The 18,328-nt window shown below is 40.9% G+C and overlaps 1 protein-coding gene across 1 annotated transcript in view; it reads left to right on the top strand.

Annotated features, from left to right (window-relative positions):
* The window catches only part of ROS1 (ROS proto-oncogene 1, receptor tyrosine kinase), a 112,753-nt gene that overhangs the window by 20,035 nt on the left and 74,390 nt on the right, over positions 1 to 18,328 (top strand). The window contains 9 exon segments of the mRNA XM_076003030.1: positions 2,416 to 2,564; positions 3,583 to 3,721; positions 9,719 to 9,920; positions 10,558 to 10,634; positions 12,093 to 12,215; positions 12,502 to 12,686; positions 13,425 to 13,522; positions 15,831 to 16,327; positions 18,002 to 18,265. Coding sequence (XP_075859145.1) covers positions 2,416 to 2,564; positions 3,583 to 3,721; positions 9,719 to 9,920; positions 10,558 to 10,634; positions 12,093 to 12,215; positions 12,502 to 12,686; positions 13,425 to 13,522; positions 15,831 to 16,327; positions 18,002 to 18,265 — 1,734 coding nt within the window.

Consider the following 18,328-nt stretch of genomic DNA (forward strand, 5'->3'; position numbering starts at 1 on the left):
ATGCTTTAGGGAAACTCAGGGATAGTCGACATCTATTGGACATGGTTGGATCTACCAGTTGGAGGCAGTTCACGGTGTAAACAATAGATCGTGCTACTTACATTTCTCTCCATGGTATCATACCTTTGCAGTGCTGCTGTATTTTTTGTTTTTGTAATTGCTGTGATTACAAGCAAGTACCACGAGAAACTTGACATGGAACAAGAAAGGAGGATGATGATGCCAAGTCTCATTACAGGAGTGGAGAAGTTGTGCAGTGCATAGCAGGCACACAAATCCCATTAGTATGCAATTAGTAGGCATCCTGTTTATTTAAGAATGAAATGAATATATGATTTTTATCTTTAAATTTATGCATTTTTCAAGTAGCTACTAATTTTTTTTGGTATACATCTTATTAAATTATAACCCTTAATAAATGGAACTGTTAGGTAATACTTTTGGTCCAAGGAACCATGAAAAAAATTAGAGAAACTAAGGACACCAGAACTGATGATGCTGGAAATCTTTGATTTACACTCTTTTCTTATATTCTAAAATTATCCTACCAATTTAATTATATAATTCTGTTAGAATACAAGCAGAATCAAGGGTTTATCTTAAATTTCTCATTGGCTATGGATCAATGCCTATGTACTACTAACGAATGAGATGTACCAAGTCCAAATGCAGGCATGTGTGCTTACAGACCAGATCTGTAGTCTGTTATAATGAATCTTTTTGCCCATGCACCTAAGGCTCTGTTTGTCTTTAACACATGGGGCACCTGGTATATTTATCTGTGGGTCTGCCATATTGTTTAATGTTAGATACCCTCCATGACCCTTTCCACATGGTTAGAAATGATAATAACTAATAATTTTTAAAAATAAATATAAATTTTTTATCAGACATTTAGAGTCGGGCACTTTTCTCATTAATTATAAGTATTAGTTCCTTTTGTTTTCAGAGGTATAAATACTATTAATGTTATTAACCTCATTTTACAGATGAGAAAAATCGAGGCATGAAGTTTAAATACTTTCCTGGGGCTGCATAGCTAGTAAAGATGTAGAGAATTATAACCCAGCTGTCTGACTGTAGAGCCTTTTCTTGCCTCCTCTGCCATGTACTGAAAGTACAGGTAGCTCAGTGCAGCTTCTCTTTCTCACTGGGCTCACTCTTGCCTTGATATTTTAGAATAAAACTACTTTAGCTCTGTTTTTAATATTCATCACTATGGCTTTGAAACGTATGTCTATATTTAGCTATGAAATTTACATTTACTTGTACTTATATAACTCCGACCAGTTCTGCCCAGTTCTCAACTTACATCATTTCTGATGCCTCCCGGTTATCGTTCCTCACTCTGCTGACAACTCCGTCATTGGACTCCTTTTTAGGGTGTCCACAGCATATTCCAATTCCTGCTACTGAGAATCTCACACCATAAAAGGAGGAAATGAGGAGCTGTGCTTTGCTTATGCAGTTATAATAGCCAAAAATGAACCATAATAGAAGAATCAGCAGAGAAGGGTTATGCTAGGCCTCTCTGTGTACTAGGTCTTTAGATGACAATGGCTTTTAAATTTCCTGGATCCCAGAGTATGGACTTTAATTAGTTCATATCTGATATCTGCAGTGATGAGAATTGTGTCCATTTTCTTTTAACCAGAAAGAGTGAAGTTCTAGGAGTTTATATTTAACCGTTTTAAGCTCCCTACCAAATTTACCATGATTTCTAAACCAGAGTGGTGATTTATTTTTCTATAAAAGAAAGCTGAAGCATTAAATTATTCACCATTTTGGCAAAATAGAAAAAGTAAAGTAAAATAATTGCATCCCAGTGGTACAAATCATTCAGAAATCTCACCCCTAATATAGTGCCTGGCAAGTGGCACCCAATAAATGTGTGCCGCCAATTGTAATGTCTCTAATGTTTAGAAGTTGTGAAATGTTTTCCAATGCAAAACAACTGGACAGAGTCCTTGCTCTGTATATACACAAAAATTTGTTGACAAGATGGGCAGTTGCAGCAGAATTATAGTATAAACTTTCAACAATATCTTGGGGTTGTGTCCTGGGGCAATGAATGGTTCTGTTGTGCTTCAGACATGCTCTTGGCACCTGCCCCCCTCGCATGTAAGGGCAGGGTATTGTAAGAGAAAACTGGCCAGCTCAGAACCCTCTGTGCCATCCGTTTGTAGAAAGGAAAAGACTATGTTTAAAGATAACAGTGAATTCTGTGGGGAAAAACCCACCAGATTGATTTTTAAAAATAAATCAATTGAATATGTATGTCATTCATCATACAGGTGAGTTACTGTGGCAAGATGCAGCTGTAGCAAGCGAAAGCTGAGAGTCCTAAACAGGTACACTCTCTCCTGCTTTGGTGGACAGGAGTGCATAGTGAGTGAAATCTTGTTTTCTCCCCAGAAAATGCAGATCTCCCCACTGCGCCCTTTGCTTCTTCCATTGGAAGCCATAGTGTGACATTACGATGGAAATCCACCAACATCTCTGGAGTGAAATACATCATTCAGTGGAAATACACACAACTTCTGGGAAGCTGGACTTACACCGAGGTATGAAAAGCTATGTTTGTACCTAAATACAGCCTTTTCCCCCCTCAAACCTTTAAAAGTGCCCAATTACTATGTATAATTATAGGCATTCTAGCGCTCACACCTGTAATCCCAGCACTTTGGGAGGCCAAGGCAGGAGGATTGCTGGAGGCCAGGAGTTGAAAACCAGCCTCAGCAAGAGCAAGACCTCATCTCTACCAAAAAAAAAAAAAAAAAAAAAATAGCTGGGCATGGTGGCGCATGCCTGTAATCCCAGCTACTTGGGAGGCTGAGGTAGAAGGATTGCTTGCAGCCAGGAGTATGAGGTTGCAGCGAGCTATGGTGATGCCTTTGCACTCTAGCCCAGGTGACAGAGCAAGACCCTGCTTCCAGAAAAAAAAAGGGGGCATTCTAAAAAAGATTCAAGCATAAAATGAGTGGTTGGATTAGATGGACTTTAGACTTTAATCTCTGCTACTCTGTAACATGCTATGTGAAACCCTTTATTTTATGAGGAAAATATAATACTGGACATATGCGTATATTCCTTCAGCACAGCACCATGGAACCACTCATCCTGTCGGCCATTATCTGTCCATCCCAGCTAAAGGGATTCCAGGTAGCATGGAGGGAGGGAGGAAGGTTCTCACAGGGGTTGGTCCAATTTAGAAGTGCTGCCTAGGGCGGTCACCCAGGATTATACCTTCTAGGAAAGCATAAGATTCATTAAAAATAGTCCCAAGACACTAAGTATGTGAACATGGAAAAATTTAAGTCAATCTTTGAGGTAAGTGCCAAATAATTGAACACATAATTTTGCTTTTTTGAAAAAGGAGAGAATTTCTGAGTCAGTTATGCAGGATGATATCCAGATGGCTCAGCTCTAAGCTCTGGGCTTCTATTTCATCGGGCCTGGCAGGCCCTGGGTGGCCCAGTGTCCAAAAGGCCATCCACCTTCTACAAATTCATCTGTGCTCTTACGTCACAATGTGTGGTGGTGATTTTGCCAATGCCGAGTGTTGGTCTCTCGTTGATCTAGACCGTGTCCAAGCCCTCGTACGTGGCAGAGCCCCTGCACCCCTTCACTGAGTACGTTTTCCGGGTGGTTTGGATCTTCACAGCCCAGCTGCAGCTTCATTCTCCTCCAAGTCCCAGTTACAGGACTCATCCGTATGGAGGTACGGTGTGCACACATGGCACGTGAAAGAAGGACCTTATTCCAAAGCTTAGCTTTAGTTCATTTTTATTTTAAACAATGAAATAAATCTATTTCTCTATTAATCGATTCATTCAACAATTGAGTACCTAACTATGTGCTGAGTAGTGTTCCAGGTGCTCACAGTACCTCTGTGATCAAAACAGACAATGGAGCTCACATTTTCGTGGAGGAGAAATACTCTACACAATGAACGTGAGAAATAAGGGAAGTACTATTATATTGTAAGTAGGATGGTGCTGCGTACTCTGGTAAGAGGAACATTTTTTGAGCAGGGTTTGTCCTTGGAAGATTGAAAATGGTGGGTGGGAAGAGAAGGAGAGGCCAGTTGCGGTATTAAATAAGGTGGCCAGAATAAGCCTCAGTGAGCTGATGGGGTGAAGTTTGAGCAAAGACTTGAAGGAGGCCAGGGAGTTGGCCAAGCAGATATCTGAGATACAGCCTTCCAGGCAGAGGGATGGCCCGTATGGAGGCCCTAAGGCAAGAGCATCCTGGGAGGCTGGTGTGGCTGGAGCAGAGTGAAGGGGGCAGAGGAGCATCAGATAAGGCCAGAGAGGTGGTGGGGCCAGATTAGTCTGCCTCAGAGGCTTTTGTAAGGACTGTAGCTTTCGCTCTGAGTGGAAGGAGAGTCACTGCAGGTTTTGAGCAGAGGAGTGACATGATTGAATGTGACCTGCTCTACACATTAAAAGTATCACCCTGATTGCTGTATGGAGAGTGAACTGTGCACATGTGGGACACAGCAGGGAGACCTGGGAAGAGGCCACCGCGGTGACCCTGGGAAGGGAGGCCAAGGAGTGGTAGTGGTGTGGTAAGATGTATTTGGATTCTATTTTTATTTCTTGACATGATTTTTAGTCTTTAGTTTCCTAGGTTATAAACATCCTTGGCTGCATAACAATGACATCTGTAAAAAGATTCACCTTCATTTTTGTTTTTTACAGGAAAGTTGGTTATTTTTGTATTACATTTTTAATGCCATTGAAGGGAAGGTTGGTACTTTTTTTTGCTTATTTAACAAGTATTCTGTAAGCACCTATTACATAACAGATGTTGTTCCAGGAACCAAAGATGATAAAGTCCCAACACTCCTGGGGCTTCCATTCCAGCTGTGGGAGACAGTCAGCAAGTAATGAACTGAAAGTGTTTGCTGAGGTCATGAGGGAACCCAGTAAATGGCATCCCTCTTTCCAGACTGAGTTCTGAACCAATAGGAGATAAAATGAAAGGGTGAGCAGGTGGGAGCAGGAACATCATCATTATTTCTGATAAAGACCAAGTTGGATGATGTAGCTTAGCATGAAAAGTGGGGTGAAATTGCTAACTCCTTGCTCCCCAGCTCTGACTTCAGAACAACCCACTGAAGGGAGATTTTGAGTCTACTGAGCAGACACTGCTGTCTCTTGCTGATTTTGCTAGAGAGGGAGGGATAAGGAGACTGAATTGCTTTTTTCAAGAACTGTGAATCATGACCTCCACCCTGTGGAGAACTGTGGCACACGGCTGCTGCCACCAAGCAGGTATTGGTCCTTCCCCATGGGGAGAAATGGGGTGGGGTAAGAGGTGGGAGTATTCACACAAAATTCATGGGTAGATGTAGCACTGAGGAATGAGGATGCACTTCACCAAACAATAGAGTGTAATGTCACAGAGGAGTGAGTGCCAGGAAGAACAAGTAGGATAGCAATAGAGAGGGCCAGGGGCAGGGACCTGTTTTAGGTGGAGGGCTGGTCAGGGAGGCCTCTCTAAAAATGACCTTTGCGCAGAGCTTGGAAGGACATGAGGCAAGAAGCCATGCAAATATCCAGGGATGAGTTTTCCAGGAAGAGGAAAGAGCAAGGACAGTGGCAATAAGTTGGGTGTATCTCGGAGAGGTTGGAGTGGCTGGAGCACTGTGGGTCTGATGGGGAAGTAGGAGAGGGGATCCGGCAGGCAGCCAGAGGCCTGGGCACATGGGGCACCAGGCTGTGATGAGGAGTACAGGCTGTATTCTAAGTATGACAGCAAGTCTTTGGAGAGTTTTAGGCAGGGAAGGGACTGGCTCGAGTTTCAAAACTTTCAGTCTGGCTGCTGCATGGAGAATGGACGGGGGTCTGGGGGGTGGGAGTGGGCGAGGGAAAGCGGAGGAAGCCAGGAGGCCAAGCAGGTTGTGATGGCGGCTCTGACAAGCATGGTCATAGTGGAGCAGGGGGAAAGCTTTGTCAAATATTCTGAAGACAGAGCTAATGGGGTTGCTGGATGGACTTGGTGAGCAGGAAGCAGGGAAAAGCTTGCTAACTGACTTTCAGTGTCACCATCCACTGAGACAGGCAAGGGTAGAATAGGAATGATTTTCCTAGAGAAAATCAAAAGTTCTGTTTTCGGGCGAGTAAAACTTGAGATGCCTATTAGACATCTAAGTGGAGTTTCTGAGGAGGCAATTAAATGTATGGATTTGGAACTCAGGAGGAGGTGGGAGACGTCCAAACACCAGTTTGGGGGTCATCAACATACAGTCTCTGTGTCCAGCATGGGCTTGGCAGGAACGTGGTTGAAAAGAGGAGCAGGTCAGGGTGTCAGCCAAAGAGTGTCCCAGTACGTGGTGACCAGGAAGAGAAGGAGGGACAGCAAAAGATACTGAGAAGGAGGAAACTCAGGAGCTTGAGGTGTCTAGAAGACAAGAGAGGCAAGTGTTTCAAAAATGAGGGCCATTGAATAGGACACAGTCACATTATCTCTGGAAAGCAACAAAAACCTGCTTTTCTGCTAGGTTCCAACTTCACCATTTTCCCACCTTTATTCAGAATGTAGCCCTATCAGAATACGGCCTTAACTTAGCTGCCCTCTGCTGAATACTAATATATTCTTACAGCAGTACTAGTTCTGAGCAAATGCTATTGTTCTCTTGTTCAAAATATATTCACGGGATATCTATAGGTGCATGCATGCTGCCTTTAGGAAGCTTACTGTCGTGTAGAGGAGATAAAGCATGTGCTTAACTACCCCCACACATGGCAACACGTGGTTGAAAACAGAGGAGAGGTACTGGTGCATTCCTATGGAAGTTTGGGGGAGGGAGATATTTCTGGAATGAAATATTGAAGATGCCTCTCTGGAGGAAGTTTCCTTTGTTGAGTTAGAGCTGAGGTGAGGAGAGGACAGAGCAGGCCCAGGTGTCTGCAGGAGCGGGGTCGTGGAGATTGGATTCTAAGGCGTGAAGGGAAAACGGTGATGACTCCACCTGCTGGGAGCACAGGACACAGGAAGAAAAATAGTGAGAGTAAAGTTGGGATGGCAGGCGAGGTCCGGATCACTAAGAATCTTAAATGCCCAGGCTGAGGAGTTTGGACTTTATTTAGAGAACGGTCAGAAGTTATGGAAGGTTTTAAAGCAGAGGCATCAATTGCTTTACATGCTTCTCAAAAAGAGAATTTTGGCAACTCCTCGTAGAATAGATTGAGAGAATGAGAGAGATTGGAAAGTACACAGGTAGAGACCAGCTGGGAGGTTATTACAATATTTTAACATTTTATCAGAGATGATTTTTAAAAGCAGTACATATCTTGGGACAATCTCTGATTTCTTCTTTTGAAGATGTGACTTCCACCCCAGGAAAAAGATTCTAGCCTGGAAGCCTCACGGGAGGCGAGTGCAGACAGACGCTCAGGGAGGGCTGTCCGGTGCCCTCATCCTCAGAGTTAGCTGAGGTGACCCAGGAAGACTGTCCCAGGCTGAAAGTCCCTAGCCCTCAGGTCTGGAGGTGCAGCTGTGTGCAGAGAGCCTCGGATTGAACCGGGCTTTGGACCTAAGCAGAGTTGAGCAGCTAAAGAAGTCTGTGAGGGCATTTCCCACTTTCCCTGACGAATGCCCTCTCCTTGCTTAGCAGATTTCAGGGTTTGTGTGGCCACCTCTGCTGATTATTCTCTGACCATCCTTGCTTAGAACTACAGGTCAGATGCTAGCCGAGGGCCATGTTTGAAATGTTCCAGATGATAGTAAAATGCATCCTTCCTTGTTCCAAGCAATGCCTCATGTACTCCAACAGTGCTGGAATGTTTTTAGTGCTGGAGAAATACCATGGGCCAGGGCACATGGCTGGTCAAATCAAAATAATGAAGAAGGCAAATTTTGTTTTCCATTTCTGGGCCTTTTTCCCAGATATGCAAGTGCACATGCCCTCCAGGTCTTCCAGACCCTACAGGGGGTGTCCTTTTCATGAATAGCACCTCATGCTTCTGATTCCTTCTCACTTTTCTAGCCACATGAAAACTTAGACACTTATTTATTTTGTGTTCATTGCTTCATAGCTCTCTCTCGTTCTCTATTTCTCTCTCTCTCTCTCTCTCTCTCTCTCTCTCTCTCTCTCTCTCTCTCTCAGTTTTGGAGACAGGGTCTCACTCTGTCACTCAGGCTGGAGTGCAGTGGCATCATGATAGCTCACTCTAAGCTCAAGCTCCTGGGCTCAAGTGATCCTCCTGCCTCAACTTCCCAAGTAGCTGGGACTACAGGCACATGCCATCATGCCCAACTAATTTTTCTGTTTCTTGTAGAGACAGGTTCTCACTCTTGCTCAGGCTGGTCTTGAACTCCTGGCCTCAAGCGATCCTCCTGCCTCAGCCTCAGCCTCTGCTTCTGGCCTCTATTCTCTTTTAGCTATGGGAATTATATGATTTTAGATGATGTTAATGCCTTTTAACTGGGGCCTTGCAGAAGATAATTTCTTAACAAAGAGGATTGATTGTTAGGAAAGGAATACCAGCCTTTCAGGGAGGATTTTTTTTGGTGGGGAAGATTTAGACATTGTATCTTGTCATGGCATTTAACTTGCTTGAAGTATAGCAGATCACCTTTGGGTGTTGATCCTAACAAGTTAAGTTTTTTGACATCCTGATTCTAATTCAGTGGGAGATATTTCCTTCTTCCATGTTCACCAAGGTGACTGACTCCGTGGAGCAGAGGAGGGACATAATGATGTTTGTGTTTACTGAAACTTAGTCCAAGAGTTGGAGAGGAATTGTAGCAGAGAAAGGCTGAGAGATCAATTAAGAGATCTTGTGAAAACTCATCTGAACTCTCTCATTTCTCCCAACTCCAAGTCAGTGGCAATGTAGAGCATTTGCCAAAAAGGTTCAGAGGGAGCGAAGTCTACTCAAGAGCAAAGTGACATTCGAGTGTGTCTTTCTATGTCAAGAGGAAATAAAAGAGTGTAGTTTCAGGAGTTTGGGAATGAAAAGCAGGTGGAGACATGGATGGGAGATAGGCTGTCAGATCATTTGTTTTCCTTTCTGTTCTTTGCCACTTAGGTAGCTCCTAGGGTCTGTGAGTGAGATCTCAATCATGTCTTGCACACTCCTTTAATAATGCCAGGGCAGGGGTGTTGCTGCAGCTCAGTCGGCCTGGATTCTCGGGACCTTGAGAGCTAGGGTGAGGAAGGTGTAGTTGGGCTCATCAAGAACTGAGGTCAAAAAAAGTGGAAAAGATTGTTCGAATTCTGGCTTATCTGAAACCCACATCTCGAGCTGGAACTAGTCAGGCTATAGCACAAAAGTGAGTAAAAAGGCCCCAGGACTGACTTTTGGCACTCATGTTAATCATCAACTCTAGTTCTGTTCAGATTCTTTTCTCCTTCCTAACCTGGTTCCATCCCAGGTTAAAACTCATTTAGGTCTCTAGAGATTTTTGACAAATTTTTTTCTAGAACATTTATCCTATTTGTACATTTCTGCAATTAATTTTATATTATTAATTAGAAGTGAGGAAAATAACATTTGCAAGAGCCTCTAGGGAAAGTAGTATCACTTAGGGATCAAGTGTTGCAGCTCATAGATATCTTACCACCTGCCCTCTAGCACATATTTTGAGTATTAACAAAAATATTTCTGTTAACTTTTCAAAAAATAAGACTCTAAAAAAAATCCTGTTTTGAAAACATAAACCCTGTACATTTTTCTGCTCATGATATCACCATTATCTCTTCCAGTTCCTGAAGCTGCTCCTTTCATTAGGAATATTGAGAGCTCAAGTCCCGACACTGTGGAAGTCAGCTGGGCTCCACCCCAATTCCCAGGTGGACCTATTTTGGGTTATAACTTAAGACTGATCAGCAAAAATCAAAAATTAGATTCAGGGACACAGAGAACGAGTTTCCAGTTTTACTCCACCCTACCAAATACTACCTACAGGTAAGAGTTAAGTGGTACAGAGGAAAATGTAACCTGCATAGCTGCAGGCATGATAATTATTTAAGAAATATGGTCCCAAATATTTTAAATGTACTTTGAGAAGTGCCACTGACTTCATGCTATTAGGTTGAAGTCCTTGTTGCTTATCTGCTTACTAGATTACATCATCCTAAGCATAAAGTTCTCAAGTTTGTCTTTTATATTCAGAGGATCCTTATAAATATGGGCTAATAAAAACATCATAAACCATGAATGCTGTTTTTTTGTTTAACTCAATATAAAAAAGCAGGTAGGTGAAGTTCTGTTAATGGTATTTTTATTAACCACTAGGGGGATTATTTTATTTTTGTTAGCTTTTCTAGCATTTACTAAGGCCTCTTTAAATTAGGAGAGGAATGAGGGTCGTCCAGATAGCAGAGTTCAGGTTTTGACCTCAGTGACCCTCAACTGTTCTCTGGGGAATGCAAACAAGGGTGTGATTGATGGTCATTTCAGTGCCGAGCAGTGGCACCAAGTAACCAGATACGTGCATTGCCACACGGTCCTTTAAATAGAAACGTTATTTCTCCTTCTATTTTTATCTCATGTTCACACCATGCCATGTGAAACACATCTCTCTAAATTGTTTTTGGAATAGGTTTTCTATTGCAGCAGTAAATGAAGTTGGTGAGGGTCCAGAAGCAGAGTCTAATATTACCACTCCGTCCCCAGCAGGTAACAGTCCAGGTTGCTCCTTCTGCTACTCGGGAATGAGGGCTGGCAAGGGTGGGCTCAGAGCCGGGCATCCTGGTCCTCTAGTAGACCTCAAAACCCCACCTCTTCCACCCAAATGAATGTTCTCTTTTGGGTTCTTGAAAAGTTTTCAATTTTAAATGAATCTAAGCATTTGGCAAATCGAATTAAGTTCTTACATTGAAAAATTTCAGATTAGAATTTGGGAATTTAAAATAAGAATGAAAAAATTTAGGGATTTAAAAAATGGCCTTAAACATATGCTTGGTTTCAGTTGAAATCACTAGTGATTGTGACTCAACATTTACACACTTAGGGGATACATGTAACTTTTCTGCCCTAATACCCATTTTACATTATGTATAATCATTTAATACATATCAGATACCTTTTTTATCATCCCCTTAAGGTTTTTAAATATATCTGGACTTTAATAATTTAAATTTTACCATTCACATTTGCATTTTATCATTTGCAAGATTATCTTTTGTTATTGTTTTGTAAGCACAATTTTTTTGGCTTTGGTATTTTAATGATTGCTTTGGGAGATTGAATACTTACTGTATGGTGCATATGTGAGCAGGATTATAAACAAAAATGCTTTCTAAGAAGAATTGGAAATTTTGGGGGAGACTAGTTTAAGAGTTTTGAATAACACACACTATGAGTTTATTTTCTATTTTCGCTGAAACCCCATCTGCTGACTTGACTGCCCCTTACTCTAATCTGCATATGCTATGCCAGTGCATATTAAATATCATCTATCACCAGCCTTTAGTTTTTTGGCTGTTCTAGGCCCTAGGAAAGGAGAGGTATTTTTGTTATTCAAGAAGCATGTCCAAAGGGCCAGTTAAATATAGAGCAGAGTTAAGGTTGTTGTTACTGTGATTATTGCATAACATTTATTAATTGCCCTAAAAGTATTTACCCATGCACCCTGCATCAATCTCCAAGTGAACAGGACATCAAGCAGAGTTCTGCAGCCTTTAAGTTTTGTTCTTCTAAGGACTTGTCTCCTATCTCAAAAGGAGAGAGGCTGAAGGCAACACAGAGACAAACAACGTCTGTCTATCTGTGTGTGTTATGCAATAACCAACTCTGGCCTGGACCCCTCCACCCGGCAAATTCTCATGGCTGAAGTTATGGGCTGAGCTCTTACTGGGGCAAGGCTATTGAGAATGGTGATACTTCATGTGATGTTATTTTGGGGCTCTTTAGGGGAACAGACACACAAATCTTACTTGATTGATCCTGTACTTCCTACCCCCAATCATGGAATAATGTGGATTATACCATAGATGCAATGCCCTGGTGCCTTCAGGGAAAATCTGACCAGTCTCTTTCAAGTACTAGTCCCCTGGCTTTGATGGGTGGGATTGATCTTTTTTATAGTAGTGGACATATGGTTGGTCTGTCTCTCTGCAAATCATGTTTTCTCAGTTCAAGAAGAGGAACAGTGGCTCTTTTTATCCAGAAAAACTTCTCTAAGAAAGAGATCTTTAAAACATTTAGTAGATGAAGCACATTGCCTTCAGTCGGATGCTATACACCACAATATTACAGGTCAGTATATCAGAGAGAAATGATTCCTTACTGTGAAAAGATCCAAAATTTCCCAAAGAAGTACTTCTAGAATAAAAGATTAGAAGAATATATTTTAGTATTTCTAGAATAAATTCTTCTAATATCTTAATATATTAGAAACATTTAGAGGAATTTTTCCTAAAATAGAAGAAAGACTTCCTTTTTAATTTCTTTATTGAACATTAAATACATAAATTCTCATTCTTACACGTTTTCATCCTAGTCATTACATAATAATGTCTGTGTACTTGCATGACTCTTCTAGGAATATCGGTTGATGTCCACCAGCAAGCTGTTTATTTCTCTGCGGGAACTCTCATATGGGTGAAGGAGGCTGCTGACATGTCTGATGTGTCTGACCTGAGAATTTTTTACAGAGGTTCAGGATTAATCTCTTCCATCTCCATAGACTGGCTTTATCAAAGAATGTATTTCATCATGGATCAACTGGTTAGTTTGACAATTTAAAGTGAATAACTGTTAATATGCATATCTTGGTATATTTGCAAGTAAACACAATTCTCCCATTCAATAAATACTCAAGTACTTACCATGCTTTAGACACTAGGTTATCAGTGAGTGATAGATCTGCCTATAGGAGGGTCTAGACTTTGCCTAGTACTAGTCCTTACCTACCATTAAGTCATTTTTATTTGTGATTTTTTTTAGAGTCATGGGCTTATACTAATGATGATTCATCTTCCATAAGATAGTAGTAGTACCTGTGTTATCATTAGGTAAAACTGCCCATCATAATCAAAGTCAGCTGCAAGCATTTTAAATTATATATAATAATGGGGGTAACTTTAGTGGGTATCTGAAAATACAGTACTACTGGAATCTTTGAGAAGACACAGTCTTGAAATGTTTCAAGTTCTACTTCTGTTATCACAGTGTGCAAAGCCATCACTATGGCTGGAAGCCCATACACTTGGATACAGTTTAAATGTTAGAAATAGTTGAATGTCTTTGCAAGACAGGAAAATAGGTACTTGTATCTCACTGATGCCAATAGTATATAAATTCATTAGGCTATAGGATATAAAACTTCCTTTAAGGGCTTTGTTATTTGTTTGTTTTGGAAAGCACTCAGTGACTAGCACAATTTCAAGCATGGACCAGATGCTCAGGAGATACTTGTTGGCCAGATTGAATACTAATCCTACTAATGTATTTTTCATTTTCTAGGTGTATGTCTGTGATTTAGAGAACTGCTTAAATATTGAGGAAATTACTCCACTCTCTCTTATTGCACCTCAAAAAATTGTAGCAGATTCATACAATGGGTAAGTGTTAGCCTTGTAAAAGATAAATTCTCCTCCATTGGCAATAATCTTTGGGAAACTTGCTTGTTAATGAGACATTGTAGTACCAGATGAGTCAATCTATGCATCTCATTATAGGTAAATTTAATTAAATCCAGGCAAAGTTTTCATTCTCTAGAGCCAGGAGAAATTTTTTTTTTCTTTACTTGATCAACTCCTCCTCTAGTTAAGTTATTCCTCTCTCTTTCACAGCCAAATATGGAAATATGGGAAAGACCTCTTGTCTGGGACTCAGAGACCTGGGTTGTAGTCCTGGATTTGTCATTTCTTTATGGTGGGACTCAGGGTCTCAACACACCCGTAGGAAGCACTTTCACAGCACCTGTTTCTTTTGCTGAGCAATTCAGCTCAAGTTCATCTTTCTCGGCTGGTTCTCATAACTATCAAGAAGGTGATTTAACAAGAGAGCTGCTAGCATCCACCTTAGGAGACAGGAATTGATGGTTAATAACAAGTAAAAATTTTCAGCTACAAATAACTTTTTTTCTCCTGTTGCAAATGAAATGGACACATTTTAGCTCAGTTGTCCAGTTAAATTGCAGTAGTACCTTGAGCAAATAACTTCATGTCTGTGACCATTGGCTTATCAATACATACAGTGAAGGTAATAATACTTACCCAGTTGGGTTATTTTGAAGATGAAATGAGGTATTTGCCTGGGAATGTATTTTGTGATCTCCAAATGAACATGAATGTGAAGGATAAAAAAATATAAAGTTATTATTAAGGTTATTATTTCTCAAATATGACCAGATAATAAGTTAATAACTAATAAGCAAGACCAATGTTTGTAAGGAATAAGAGTGGAGGTGCACCACATGTACTCATGGCAAATTGGTATTAAGTGACCAACACTTAAGTGCACATATGGTAATAACATTCATTGGGTCTCGGGCAGGTGGGAGGCAGAGGAAGGGAAAGGTATATTCACACCTAATGGGTGCAGTGTGCACCATCTGGGAGATGGACACGCTTGAATCCCTGACTTGAATGGGGCAAAGGCAATATATGTAACCTAAACATTTGTACCCCCGTTATATGCTGAAATAAAAAATAAATAAATTAGGATGGATTTTGAACTTAAAACATTTCAGACTGTGGACCATTAACTCACTAGGCCAAGAAAAACTGATTTTAAAGTTAAATGCCTTTGAACTTTAATTTGCAAAAAGTTTTTACTCATAAGGGCAAAATAATGATTTGGACTTTAATATATTTAGAATGTAATACCTCTAAATTTTGATATGTTAATGGGAGGCTGTTTATGTTAAAATCTGAGTCACTTCTGCAAGAAAAAAAAAAGAGTAGAACTGAATAAAGACCAGGACAATGATTTGACAGTTGTGATGAGAGGTTGGAGTGCTGCCAATCCTTGGGGTTGTGAAAAGAATTTTCCAAGCAAAAGTATACTTTTGTGAGCACCTGTCTCCATGATCACAAATTCTAAATTAGCTACATTCAAATTAATGGTTAGATGTTTTAGTTAAAATTTTACAAATTTGACTATCAATGAAATGTTTTGGCAGTATGTTTTCTTTTTCATTATTAAAAGACCAACCAGTTTGTTACTATGAGGTTTGATTCCAAATTAAGTGTGTTTCTTTAATTCTTCCATTGACTCCTTTCTCCTGATTGCTGGGTGATCCTGTCTAGCTGCTTTGGTGACTTGTGGGGTATTTTTTCATAATTTGTAAAATGGTAGCTCTAATGACTGACTCAATTGTAGACATTAAAAAAAATTTAGTCCACTACAACTGTGGTTTTGCTAGATAGTTGTAGCAAAATGATAACTGTGCAATTTAAAAAAATAAATGGTTTAAATGTTTTTGCTTTCTTCTATTTATCATTCACAATTCATGAGAAAATTTACTGCCAGAATTAGATGTAAGAATTTGTGCATTTTGGAGGAGAGTATTTTATAGTAAATACTATGTTAGCACTGCAATTTATATACATTGTGCTTTTCTTTAAAATCTTTAAAGGCTCTTTCTGTTCTTAAATTCTATGATTCCTTAAAAAGTCACTGAGAATAATTTAGAGACTAAACATTACAAGTGAGGCTGAAAATTTTCCAGTGTTCTAACTTCTAACTTGAATGAGTAGAGCGTATCTTTAGTAATTACCTTTACCCTTTTGCACCTTGGAAAATCCTATACTTAGTGACTCTAGAGATAATGGTTCCGATTGTGCAACAGAATAAGCAATGAGCTGAGGTCATTCATCAATCTTTGCACTGATTCACATCAGGCTCCTTTTGTTCCTGTGCTAGGTATGTCTTTTATCTCCTGAGAGACGGCATTTATAGAGTAGATCTTCCTGTGCCATCCGGTGGGGAGGCTCAAGCTATGCGCATTGTGGAGAGTTGCACATTAAAGGACTTCACAGTGAAGCCACAGTCCAAGAGAATCATTTACTTCAACGACACCACCCAAGTCTTCATGTCAACATTTCTGGATGGCTCTGCTTCCCATTTTGTCCTACCTCATGTCCCTTTTGCTAATGTGAAGAGCTTTGCTTGTGAAAACAATGACTTCCTTGTCACAGATGGCAAGGCTGTTTTCCAACAGGATGCTTTGTCTTTTAATGAGTTCATTGTGGGATGTGACCTGAGTCACATAGAAGAATTTGGATTTGGTAACCTAGTCATTTTTGGCTTGTCCACCCAGCTGCACCCTCTGCCTGGCCGCCCGCAGGAGCTGTCAGTGCTCTTTGGCTCTCACCAGGCCCTTGTTCAATGGAAGCGTCCTGCCCTCGCCATAGGAGCCAGTGAGTGTGCCGTCCTCAGGGTGGTTACTGGCTTTGCGGCTGGAAGGACAGGAAAGCTTGAACTGCTTGGCATTGTGATTTAATTCTGAGAGCCCTATGTGGTTACTCAGTCATCAACCAGAAGCAGCTACTTAGCCAAAAAAGGTGTTTATACACTTGTTCTGCATGTATTAGTTTTGCATTAGGAGAATGTCTATACCTCCCATATATATCCCAACAGAATAGTTAGAACATTTGTTGAGTGTCTATTAGGAACTAGGCACTGACATTCTAGTCAGGGTGACTAGTTATGCAGATAGAATACTTGGGTTGAGATGTTTGTATCCATCAAGATCTTGCATGAATTTGAGCAATACCCTAAAATCCTCTGTGCTTAACGCTCCAACTCTGGAGAGACAGTTTGTGTGGTGAGTTAGCAGGTGGACTCTGCAGTCAGCTGCCATAGATTCAGTGGCGGGTCTTGCCACTTATTAGCAGAATAACCCTGGACACTTTCCTTAACCACTCCATGCCTCAGTTTCCACAACTGGAAATGGGAATATTAATTATATCTTTTCATGGGATTGTCATGCAGATGAAATTAAGATACATAAGTAGCACACTCAGAACGGTGTCTAGCCCAGAGGTCAGCAAACTTTTTCTGTAAAAGAAAGGCCAGATAGTAAATATTTTCAGCTTTGTGGGTCAGCTGGTCTCTGTCACAGCTACTCAAACAGCCCTAGATGATATGTAAATGAATGACTGTGGCTATGTTCCAGTACAACTTTTTTTTTTTTTTTTTTTGAGACAGAGTCTCGATTGTTGCCCAGGCTAGAGTGAGTGCCATGGCATCAGCCTAGCTCACAGCAACCTCAAACTCCTGGGCTCAAGGGATCCTTCTGCCTCAGCCTCCCAAGTAGCTGGGACACAGGCATGCGCCACCATGCCGGGCTAGTTTTTTCTATATATATTATTTGGCCAATTAATTTCTATTTATAGTAGAGATGGGGTCTCGTTCTTGCTCAGGCTGGTCTTGAACCCCTGACCTCGAGCAATCCGCCCACCTCGGCCTCCCAGAGTGCTAGGATTACAGGCGTGAGCCACCGCGCCCGGCCTCAGTACAACTTTATTTACAAAAACAGTGGGCCAAATTTGGCCTGTGGGCTATAGTTTGGCAACCTTTACTGCCCTAGATAATAGCAAGTATTTAATAAACATTGGCTATTTTTTCTTTAAGACAAAATTAATTATGTCTGTTTGCTGCATATCTCAAAGATGGCTAAAAATGAACAGTCAATTTTTTTAATTGATTGGGCTTTTTGGTGGGAGGTACTATACAAACACTGGGAATTATTTTAGCAATTCATCATTAAGCATTTTTTTTATTAAGAGCCTGATGATTATACCTGCTAGTGTTACAGACAATCCCTCTGACAACTCTGTGCAGCTAGGCGTACATCTTTGCCTGAAGAGCAGTTCAAAAAACAAAACAAACAAACAAAAAGAGCAGTTCTATTTGTTTGGCATGAGATCTCCTTCAATGGAGCAAAATGACCTGCATGGAAGGAATAGACATTGTCCTAGCCTTATTGATAAACCAATGCTGGTGATTAGCCAGGTGATGGGTACTACTGCCCAATTACTCTCCCTGTTGAAATGAAGCTATAGATGAACTTACTGATAGTCCTTGGTTAGCCCTTGTGGATGTCATCCTGGTCAGTGATATTGTTGAACTCTTCTAATTAGGCCCTTCTGCCTGGCAGAACTGGACATATGAGGTGAAAGTATCAACCCAAGACCTTCATGAAATCACTCGTGTTTTCTCTAACATAAGTGGGACCATGCTTAATGTACCTCAGCTGCAGAGTGCTACGAAATACAAGGTTTCTGTGAGAGCAAGTTCTCCCAAGGGGCCAGGCCCGTGGTCAGAGCCCTCGGTGGGTACTACTCTCGTGCCAGGTGAGAAAATGTTCTGGATTTAGGGAGTGATTCTGACAAAAAGAGACTTAGCCCAAGTGTCCT

Source organism: Microcebus murinus, chromosome 5 (genome assembly GCF_040939455.1).
Source record: "Microcebus murinus isolate Inina chromosome 5, M.murinus_Inina_mat1.0, whole genome shotgun sequence".
Classification (NCBI taxonomy): Eukaryota; Metazoa; Chordata; class Mammalia; order Primates; family Cheirogaleidae; genus Microcebus; species Microcebus murinus.